Consider the following 12013-nt stretch of genomic DNA (forward strand, 5'->3'; position numbering starts at 1 on the left):
CAAAGCTATTCAAATTAAATAAAGAAAAAAACATCTTCCATGTAAAAACAATAATAAATATACGCAGCTCTTAATCCCAATGCCATAGTATTGATATAATGTCAAATCACTCGAATGAGGCATCATACGGTACAATTATGTGTAATTGCAATACCAATATTGTTAGTATATTGTATCGTATACATATAACATCATGTGTATCATTATAACAGTAAATCAAACATCACGTGCAAAAAAAAAAGTGCAACATTACGTGGTATCATATGCGTATATGTGCAAAATATTGCATCAATTCAACCAAAAAAATTCCATGAATTCCTCCAAAATAGTCGAATTCAATTCAAGCAACTAGTAAAATAACCAAATGTCTCGATCCAGCAATTTTGAAAAACAAAATCTGCAGAGATATTTTTAAAAAAGAAAAAAAAGACTAAAAGCTGCAAGCAAGCTCAATGTCAACAGGATCGTGAGTGCAATTTTTCCTCCAGGGATTGAAACTAAATATTATAAGACAAATAGCAATAATTCAAAAGAAACTGTTGTTATCCATATAAGTAACAGAAAGAATAGTCGCACCTACACGACCAGTTCAACGATAACACTGTCAAGAGCGTCCTAAGCTAAAACCATGCACCAAATTGTAGAGAAACATGTCGGCTGAGCAAGTATGGTGTGCCTCTGATGCAAACATAGCTGCAACACATTGCTCATGCCCTCAAGATTCCTGGTCGAGCCAAAAAGAAAAACCTTTCACGCGAATTCTGCAAAATGCTTCAGGTTAGTTTTTGCAAATCTGCACATTGGTCTTGGACAGTTAGTTCATCGTATAAAACCTATGCTAGGTCATAAGTGTCCCAATTGAAAGTTACCTGATATTTGTTCTGCCCAAACACCAGCATTACCACCAAAAAGCCCAAAAAAAGTCTACACACTTGAAAGTAGAGGTTAGGTCCCATAGCTTCGTTGACAATATCAATAGATCAAGGCTTGTTGAAGATTGTCGTAGCTGTACACGAAAAAGTAAACATGTGCTATGCATGGGCTAGAATCTGTACCTGGTTCCTGCTTTCCAAATAATCACATGATCTGACTACATAGATTACTACACTTTCCTTTTTTTTAAACCTAATAAAATTCAATCCTCCAGGAGATAGCCAAAGCTTAGAAATCTTCATCGTCCCCTTCGTCCAAGTCCACACACTCTTTTGGAGTACTTGTACCCTTGGGTATCGCAGATATACCTTTTTTTAGCTGATTCTGCTGGCCATTACTTCCAGGTTCCATATCTGCTTTGCCCGGGTAATACAAATCATCAGGATTCATAGGTAAGGAAGCAGGATCGAGTTCAAAAGAACCTTCCGGTACACCCTCTCTTTCGCCGCCTTTCATTTTGTGACAGGGCACGCGATGAGAAAATTTATAAAGATCGTTAGGCCCTATAAAAAACGAGCCACACTCGCTTTGGCTAGTTCTTTGAAAAAGGCTCACGAACCCTGTGATTTTGTCCAAGTAAACAACCTCGGCACCAACACCTGCAACAAAATTTGAGAGCACCTCCACAATTTCATATTTGAACTGGCGATTTTCTGGGTTGGAACTCCATCTCGTATCCTTGTTACTGAAAAGAGCCCAAGTTTCCCCCTTTCTTGGATAAATTATAAAAGAACCTCTTCCCTGCCCTTTTTCGTTGCACATTTGGTGTGAAAATAAAAGGCGGCTTGAAGTGGTTTCAGTTTCGCCAAACATGAAGGAGCAACAAGAGATGGGTAACTGCTCCTCCATACATTTCTTGCTAGCTTCATCTTTAGGGTCAGCTTCAAGCCACGTATATCTCAATTTAAATGGAGATCTAGAAATTTTCTTCACCTTGGCATAGAATCTGGGCATGCTATCTAAGTCATCGTAGCAAGCCCATATTTGATTAACACGGAAAGTTTTTTCATCTCGATCATTATCAAAATTATGGAATTCAGTATCAGGACAGTGATACACTCCCACATCTGAATCATCACCAGCATATGGATCTTGGTCAGAATCGCTTTCTACTTCAACAGTATCAGCATCAATGGGCAGCTTACCGCCGGATTCTCTCCTCTGCCTGACTTCTTCATCATGGTCAGCACCATTTTCCTGGAAGTTTCCTTCAGGATGGACGGTTCCCATTTGTTTGCCTTTTGACTTGGAGTAATCAGCACCAGTAGCAAAATTAATTTGAATGCCATGTGTGGAACCTTCACCACCAGAAACTTCCTTCTGTTCCTTTTCAATATCTTTTGGCAATTTCCTTGCTTGTGAACCCACTGTACGGTAAGGAAAATCATCATCACTTTCATTGTATACAACATGGTGCCTTTTCCGAGTTGATCTCCGAGGGAAATGGACGTCATTAGGTCCAGAACTCATCTCAATCGTTGAGTCATTTAAATTTGCCCCACTGGACGCGTATTCAACGTCAGATTCACTCGAGGTATCAAAACTTTCACTAGATTCCACTGTCTGCTTCCGACCCCTCTTTCTGTCCCTCTTCCCAACCTTGCGTTTTAGATCTCCTGATTCTTTAGTAACTGCATCTTCATTGGATGTCCCAACTGCCTGGGCATCTCCAGAACCACTTCCTGTCTGGATCCCTTGTTCTGGTTGAACTGTTCTCCTGCGGGCATTGCTCCGTGAGTCAGTATTTGCTGGAGAAGATCCTTTTTTAATTTGATCACCCACTTTAAAGTTGCCCCCCTTTTCTTGAAAAGCAGAGGGTTGATTCGAGCTGGGTTTTGAAGGCATATGTTGAGTGCTATTGGGTCCCCACTTGGATCCCAAAGGAATACCTTGAGAACTTATTTCACACGCCATGAAATCCTTTGAGCATTTCTGGCAGCGAAGAGATCTGTTCACAAATTTCTTTAGGTACTTGAATCTACAACTACAAAAAGGACATGAAGTCCAGAAACTTTCCTGCGAGACAGAGGAGCTTGACCCTGCTGCTTGATGCAGATTCAGGCTGGTGAAACCATTGGTAACACTGTTATGAGCTCTGTTCGTGTTGTTAAACTGAAAATTTCTATTTATGTGGTGAGTCGGTGGATATCCTGGCGCAGATCTACTCGAAACTCCAATCTTACTGTCATACAAGGACTTTTTTGTGGGGTCTGAAAGCACTGCATTAGCTTCACAAATCAACTTAAAAGCAGCCTCAGCACCAGGAAACCGATTCTTATCAGGATGAAGAAAAAGAGCAAGCCGCCGATATTGTTTCTTGACAGCCGACTCATCAGCCAACTTTTCGACTTGGAGAATTTCGTACCAGTCCTTTTCAGACCCCAAAACCCTTTTCAGAGATGAACAGTGAACATCACAGATGGTTATCAGCTGAGAAATATTCTCAAGCTCAGGGTAAATATTTTGCGCCTTCTTAGCAATTCTTCGAGCCCCATCAAAGTCATTTTTTTCCATCTTCTGCTCAGCGATCTCCATGGCCCGAATGGCCTCATCTTTGTTGCATTCCATTGCTCTGTCGTGGAAATAGAAATCCAAATGATCCTGACACAAATTCAATTGAAATAGCAAAAGTTTGTATTATCCTCTCGGTAACACATGATGCTTATGATCTTCACTTCAGAGACCACCGATCATTTCAATAATTAAACTCTGAAACCACATTGCAGACATAAATTTGGTAAAAACAAATTTCAAGTTAAAGATTCCGGAAGCTTAGTGTTCTTTCTTCCTAAAATGAAAAAATTCAAACATGTTCAAGCAATAGATATAGGTTAGATAATAGCATGCCGATGCTGATACAATAGGGAAGAACTATAAAATAGGAGTCGAGCAATCTAATTTCCATCTTGCATTTTTATCTTAGCGAGACATCTGAGATGCGGTGGATAAATGACATACACAGAGTTTAAACAGAAGTATCAAACTCAATTGATCACCTGCAACATGAGACAAGAACAGAGCCTATCATTCCAGCTTATTAAAAGCCGTAAGGCATACCTCAATGCAATGAGGCACAGACCTAGCGCACAAGCACACGTGCAAGTTACGAAAGAAAATATATTGGCATCCTTCCCACGATCAATTCTTAAGGATAAATAAGAGATAAAATAGACTGTTCACTGTTGCCTCCTAATAGAGCATTGACAAAAAATATTTAGGCAAAATATAAAAGACACCATATTGGTCTGGCTCCTGCCAGTTGAGTATTTGAAATAAATATGTACCATAAATCTCGGGCATGCACCTGAACTTATTAGAGACCATTCTCAGATACACATAAAAGGGTTCGCAAATAATGAGATGACACACCAATTACTTATAGCCCATCTGACACAAGTTCTCAAGTTTGGAATGAATTTTCAGGTTGCAACAAATCTCTCCAGCAAACACAAGAAAAATATAAAACAATAATAATAATAATAACAACAACAACAATAATAATAATAATAATAATGCAGCTAACAAGTAATGGAAATAACACACTCGAATAAAAGAGGTTGATAGAAATTTTGAGAAAGATATTTTGACCATGCTACAACAGTGAATCAGTGATACTGAAACAGTTTAAGCTTACAACTAAGATTGCGCAAAAATTCACAAAAGAACAAAAACTCGGCACATCGCAGATATGAAGATAGTCTTTAAAAAATTATAAATAGAATTAAAAAAAAAATACAAATCACCACCCCATCCCGCATCAATTAGTGTCAGTAACAACTTCCAAGAATAAAACAAGATAACCAAATCTCCCTTCCCCCCTAAATCCTCAAGAACTACCCTACTTTCAGATTCATACAGACACTCATCCAACCAGAATGTATCAACGCTCCAGTAATATATCATGCAAAAGAAACTTTGGCCCATCAATCCACAGTGTAGGAGAAATATAATTTAAAAAAACAGAGCCAAAAACCAAGGAACACATCGATCAGAAAAACCCTAAAAGTGAGCAACCCGCAACTCAAACCGCAAAAACCATTAAAAAAGCAGCAAACCGCAAAAATTAGAAACTCAACCGACGCACAAAAACCAAAGAAAATCTTGTACAAACCAAATACGTACATGCAGGTATACATTAATACATACGCACCCGGCGACGATTCAGTGAAAGAGATGCAAGAACAAGAGCACTTCCATTGTATCAGGAGAGAGGAGTTTTTTAAGTGGCTAGGAAAAAAATGGCCGCAGAAAAGAGAGGGAAGAAAAAGGAGGGAAACAATTGTATTTTTGTTAAGGGAGATGAGAAAGGACGAAGGGACCCCGTATTCTTCTGAAATATCATATGCCCCAAATTTTTGTGTGTGTTTTCACAAGCAATGAAGAATCAGGGTTTTCGCGATCGTCGACGGCGAGCTATACATATATATAGCAATCGATTGATCTTCCAATTGAATTGGGCTTGGTCCTAAATTCAATTTTTATTGGGCCGGACCAATGGGCCTATAAGTTTTTGGAACTCCAACACCTTTAGAAAATATTCAAAAAAATTTCGGTTACATCAAACACATTACTTACTCGAGTTATACATCTCACACCAAGGCCACCATGTCAAAATGCAAACTAAATTGCCAACCTAAAACATAGGATCTAATTCTAAAGGAACCCACAGAAGAAATCAATTCCTAAACTGATATATCAATCAAAAAATTAAACATCTATAGATTTCAACCTTGATTTTCGAGAAGAAGACATTAGAGTTTGGAGATATACCTCATAAAATCATGACATTACTAGCTTTCTAAATAGCACATATCATGCTTGACAATGCGAGGATGCGAGGCTCGGTAATGATGGAAGAACTAAAATACACACAGTTGGACCACTTGAGAGCCATTTTAATCGTTGTCATCGAGAACTGCATGTGGAGTCACAGTCGGACTTTATGCCACACGTTTGAGCTAAAACCACATCAAAAGAACTTGTGCTTTATAGTCTCGTGAAGTAAAGAACACAGAGAATGTCTCTAGAGTCGTAAGTTTGTAAGGCCTCGATACAATCGAAGTCCGAGGAAGTCTATTTGTGCTGTCCGGAAGTAACTGAAATAAACGGTGAGCCCGGTTAAAATCATTGTGGGCTATACACAAAACCATGAGGTCATTGTTCTTGTTTGCAAGTGATGGAGGGATGAGCGAAAAATTATTGCAAAAAGTATTATACTAATCAGCAAAAAACTCATATGAGATCGTTTTACAAATCAATTTTGTGACTCGGATCACATAACCAATCATATCCATGAAAATATATTAATTTTTATGTCAGAAATATTAATTTTGATTTCAAATTTTATATCAGATCGATTCATCTTATGTGTATAAATTTGTAAGATTGTCTCAAATAAAACTTACTCATTAATCAGTGAACGAGCAAATCGGATTCAAAGTACAGTCGTAGTTGTCAGTTCAATCATAACAATGCAATTTATGTTGAAATCATTTGAACCAAAGATCAACAAAAACGGCATGCTTGAATAGTTCACATAATTATTGCTCCTTATAATATGTCTTCACATAATTACATCAACTTTGTTAGTAATGAGAATCGAATATATATTTTTAACCATGAAATTAATAATAAAATAAAATAAGCAAAATTTAATTAAAAAAAATGTAAAAGTAGAATTTTTTCATGATACTAAAAGTAGACATAAATATAAATGATAGCTCCGAGATATGAATATTGAATGAATTTGTGCACTCTGACTTTATTATAAATATAGATATAAAAAGAGATGATTTTTCTATAAATATATCTCGAATGTTAGTCCATTAGCTTGGGAATATAATTTTCAATTTTTTGACATATTGTACAAGCTTCGGTTTCTTGACTTTTCCACTGCACGGTTGATAGAAATGCTAGTACATAAAATAAGTTTTGTAATTGATATCCCCGGATTGAGGATGGGCTCGGCCCGCTCTCGGTAGCCCATCTAGCTGAGAACTCGACATTCAGGAAAGCACGGGAGATCATCTGGGAGGTCATCCCAACCGACCTCCCATAACAGCAGTTCCGGCGATCGGGGAGGTCAATCAACCTCCCACGCCGAGCTCCCATGCCGACCTCCCAAGATGATGCCGAGCCGACCTCACAAATTATGATATTGGTGTGATTGGAAACATCTCGGCCGAGCTCCTGTGAGGTCCAGACTTCAGGTAGGCTCGTACCTACGAGAGCTCTTACTCAATCATTAACGCGTAGCCCACAGAAATCAAAGCCCATTAAAAATCTAACCAAATTTGGCACAATATCTAACCAAATCTGGCACAAAATATACTCAAATCTTTCAAGATTCTGAGGATTTAAACCTACCAAATCAGGACTCTATCGTTCTCCTATAAATACCAGGTTTCGTTCACTGTTTATGAATTCATATATTAACATTCTCTCAGCACACACATTACTCTCTCAGTTTTCTGTTCTCTGACTCGAGCGTCGGAGGGGCTACGCCGGAACAACCTTCCGGCCCCCTTCTAACACTCATGTTTGTGTTTCCAGATTTCGAATGTCCGATCCGAACTCCCCAAGTGAAGATCCGACCTCTCAGCTACCTTTCGAAGGTCTGATCCGAGCTCCCCAAGCGAAGATCCGACCTCCCAGCTACCATCGCGGATTTCAGCAACATCAGTAATCATAGAAAATAATTCAAAGTTTTAAAATGCATTAATTTAAAGTTGTAGGAATTTAGGTATAATCTTCCTACAAGTTTCATCTTCGACTTCATTATATTTGAGTGATTGTGAATTTAATAAATTTCATTTAATAATAAATATTAAATTATATTTTAACACAAATTATTACACTTGAGTACATTTTATTTTATTCTATAGCTATAAAACTAACGTAATCATCCATAGTCAATTGGTTGACTAACGATCAAACAAGTGTGAGCCGGCTCGAAGGGCAGCTGAACAGTCAGTCGTTGGAGGAACCGCGAAGCCCGTACAAGATTGAATCCCAGCCGTCCATTTCTAAGCAAACTAATTCACCAGTCAACTCGAACGATTCGCGTTTACTTTTCTTTTGAATAACATTATTCGATGAATCAGAGAGACTGAAGGAATCGAAATGAAGCTCGGCTGTGCTACGGTTGCGGTGGCGGTGAAGAGCGCGGATGGAAGGGGAAGCCAACGAGCGGTGCGGTGGGCGGTGCAGAATTTGATGACAAATGCTGACTGCTGACTCCTGGTTCATGTTATGCCCACCATTACTTCGGTTCCTTCTCCCTGTACTTTACCTTACCTCCACACGTTTCAAAAATTGAAATCACACATGCTCACAGTAGTATATGTATTTGTGTGATCGTACCACGTCAATTTTTTTAACGGGGATTGTGTTGTTTATTTTGCCCTACTCGACACGCAACTCAATTTTTCTGCCACGGTTCTTCTCAGAAAAGGGGGGAGAAAAAGAGGTCATATTATATGTATTGCTTCTACAAAATGCCAAATCATTTTCTCAGAAGCATGTTTATCATTAGAGGAAAACGCTTATCTCTGTTTTTCAGTGCGACGACATTCAGGCTGAAATAGAGCGAATTGCGCCCGGAATTGAAGGAAACTGTTGCCATGTATAATCAAGCTTGTGAAGATCTGATTTATGCTGAAAGCAAGGCGAGCACGTGAGTAGTTTGTAGCACCCAAAATGTGACATTTCATCTTTCCGCGATTTTTAGCTGCTGTTGCTTGACAATACGGAATGAACCATGTCATCTCCTTTTTATGTTATTTTGAGCAGGATTTGGTTTATGCTTGTTGTATATAAAACCAACTTTTTAATGCATTATGGGGTAGTAGAAGATATTTCAATAGAGCACCATCTGATACTATATATTCAGGTCCAATGATGTTTTCTGCATGCGTGGACGAAGCACAAAAAGTAAATGCTGCGGGTCGAAAGAAGAAAGTCTTGGGATAATGGCCATCAAAGAGAGAGAAGTATCTGGAAACTGAGAAGGAAGTTCAGATGGCAAAAGCATTGCTAGCAAAAGAGACCTATGAAAAGCAGATTGCAAAAATGAAGGCTCATAAAGGGTGACTGGAGAAACAGGAGATCGTCAATGCTGTTATCGAATGATCCAAGGTACAGAAGGAACCAAAGGGAAGAAATACAGATGACCACGGATTTTTTTCTCTGAGAAAAAGATCATTGGAGGAGGAGGATGTGGGAAAATTTACAAGGGCAGGAATTATCATATCTCAGTTGCTATTAAAGTTTTCGCCTTGATGCATCTGACAGAAAGGAGGGATTTATAAGAGAGGCGCAGCAAAAATATTGACACGATACATCTTTGAATAACATCTACTGTAAACATGGTTCGCTGTCGCGGTCGCGGAGATCGGAACGGATGCTACCGTTACAGTTACAATGAAATTTCGCGAAACGGTCGCGGAACATGTATTTAAAAAAAATATTATAAATATATAAAAATTTAAATTTTTGGAAAATATTTAGAAATATAAAAATTAAAATAATATCATTTAAATAAATTATTTGATGTAAATAAGAAATTTAAATATTTTTAAAGTTTTATTAACAATTTATTGAACACAATTTATATCGTCATTATATTTAAAATATTTCCAACCATATCAAAAATTAAATATACTATTAAAAATTATTTGTATTTAATTAATTAAAACTTTAAAATATTTTCGATTGGATATATATAAGTTCGCACAAATTTGAATCAATTTAGAGTGATGGACTAATAATAAGCATCAAATCTTATATAAAGTGATGTTACAAATTATTTAACATCAATTAAAATAGAAATATTTTATAATTAATTTAGTTTTTTCACACTTTGTAATGAAAATTTCTCAATAGAAATAGTTGACTTGCGGTCTCTTCTTTATTAGTCTTTCATTGATGGATGCAGCGGGAAGAAGACTCAAGATTCACCATCTCACATCAATCGATGTGCTTTGCTTTCCAATATTCCTAGTGAAATTAATGTTCAGCTTATTAAATTACTCATATCATATGATAATATAATAACAATGAGAAATGAAATATAAGTTGATGAAAACAAACATTTATATAGAAAGGTACCTGAAAATGTTATATCATCGAGACTAATACCATGAGGAATGACGTGGAGGAACAAAATCATTAGTGTATTCTTTTTCGGGATTCAGTTGAGAAAATTGATCTCCACCATATGGTTGCTGATATAAACCAGTGTTAAATTGTCCTAGTGGATATGCATTGAATAGTGGATTTGAAACTGAATGTATATGGTGTAATGAGGGAGAATTTAATAATGTATCGTCACGACGATGGTAGCGACGGTTTTATGTATATTAAATCTGTCGCTGATTCGAATTTGCGACGTTTTTATGAAAAATCGTCGCTAAATTTAGCGACGGTTTTTATTTAACCGTTGCCGATTTTAATTTGGCGACGGTTTTATTCAAACTGTCGCTAAATATAGCGACGGTTTTATTAAACCCGTCTATTTAGCGACGGTTTTATTAAACCCGTCGCCGATGTTAAATCGGTGACGGTTGAATAAAAACCGTCGCTACATACATAAAATCGTCGCTAGTAGCGACAGTTCAAAACAAAACCGTCGCGAATTACGTTCCGGTTCTGTTCTGCCGTTATATCCCCGTTTTCCACCGTTATATCCACGTTTTCGGTATATGAAACGCCGATACAAACCATCAACCTACACACCCCGGAACCTTGTCAAGGTTGCTGACGTTCCGGAACGCCCGTTCCGGCTGTTCCGTTCCCGTTTCGGCGAACCATGAGTCTGTAAACAAACTACGTGTAGGTTGAAGTTCTTAGCCAATTGCGTCATCCCCAAATTGTCTTATTACTTGGAGCTTGTCCAGAAAGTCGCTGTCTTTTTTACGAGTATATGAAGAATGGGGCCTGGTAGACCATATCTTTCGCAGAAAAGGCAGACCTCTTTCATTGTTTTCAAGATTTCGGTCTTTGAATTAGCTTGTGGGCTTGCATTTCTGCACTCATCAAAGCCGGAGCCTATAGTTCACCGGGACATAAACCTGGAAATATTTTGTTAGATAAATATTTCGTGGGCAAGATAGAAGATGTTGGCCTGGCAAAGATCATTTATGCTGCAGTACCAGACAATGTCGCGGAATACTAGGACACAGTTGTTGTAGTTACCTTTTACTACGTAGATCCAGAATATGTAAGAACTGGAACAGTTCGAGCGAAATCCGATCTGTATGCTTTTGGGGTTATCATCCTCAAAACAAATATTACAACACAAGATGCTCACCCCAAATCATGTTGTACTTTCTGCCGTTCATGTAAAGCCCAAAATAGTATACGTAAAATCCATGCATATATTTAATTTATGAAATTTATTATTTTAATTATTTATGTTTATTTAATGTATGTTAAAATGTTTTCTAGAGTTTTATGTTTCAGGCGATTATTCGAGGCGAGATCGAGGAAAGGAGATAGGGACGATTTTTTTTTAGTAAATTTTAATGCAGTATTTTATTTAAGATAAGGATGGAGTATTTTAAATAATTTAATTAATTTTAGTAATTTAAGAGCTTAATTATTTAAATGATTAATTGATTTTAAAATTTTAAAGTTGTAGTATTTGTGCATCTTATTTAAATTTAAAATTTATAATGGGGTTAATATGAGATTTATTTTAAATTAGTATGTTAAATGTTTTTAAATAGATTTTTTAGTATATTAAATACATATGTTACAATTGTTTATATATATGTAGGTATATATATATATACACATATATATATCAACACACAAGCACACACACTTTGACTCACACACACACTCACACATTTACACACACATATACACGTACACACACACAACACAAAACACAAAACAAAACATGCTATTAAACTTTTTGACTAAAGAGAAGGTTGTGTTTTTAAAACACTCCTCTCTCAATTTATTTATTTCATTTTCTTCCTTTTTTTTTTCATTCAACGAGCACATCTCCTCTAAAAATTTCCAGCATATATTTAGTAAGTTTTCTTTGAAGAAATTGAGCTAAGTTCGTCCCGAA

The 12013-nt window shown here is 37.0% G+C and overlaps 1 protein-coding gene and 1 long non-coding RNA gene across 8 annotated transcripts; one reads left to right on the forward strand and one right to left on the reverse strand.

The window, feature by feature from the left end:
* Positions 1-487: 487 nt before the first annotated feature.
* On the reverse strand, positions 488-5343 carry LOC142545641 (uncharacterized). 7 transcript variants are annotated; one of them, XM_075652941.1, is made up of 3 exons: positions 5084-5343; positions 870-3505; positions 488-761 (listed from the first exon to the last, which is right to left on the reverse strand). In XM_075652941.1, the coding sequence occupies exon 2, from the start codon at positions 3499-3501 to the stop codon at positions 1162-1164; it is 2340 nt and encodes a 779-aa protein (XP_075509056.1). In that variant the 5' UTR covers positions 3502-3505; positions 5084-5343; the 3' UTR covers positions 488-761; positions 870-1161. The 7 variants fall into 7 exon arrangements, with proteins under 7 accessions (XP_075509056.1, XP_075509053.1, XP_075509051.1 ...); XM_075652938.1 differs by having other exon boundaries at positions 870-3534; XM_075652936.1 differs by having other exon boundaries at positions 870-3642.
* Positions 5344-8032: 2689 nt separating this feature from the next.
* Positions 8033-9433, forward strand: LOC142544598 (uncharacterized). Its single transcript, XR_012820066.1, has 3 exons — positions 8033-8401; positions 8495-8608; positions 8825-9433. It is a non-coding gene; the product is annotated as an uncharacterized LOC142544598 (long non-coding RNA).
* The last annotated feature ends 2580 nt before the right edge of the window (positions 9434-12013 follow it).

This window comes from Primulina tabacum, chromosome 5 (assembly GCF_025594145.1).
Source record: "Primulina tabacum isolate GXHZ01 chromosome 5, ASM2559414v2, whole genome shotgun sequence".
NCBI lineage: Eukaryota > Viridiplantae > Streptophyta > Magnoliopsida > Lamiales > Gesneriaceae > Primulina > Primulina tabacum.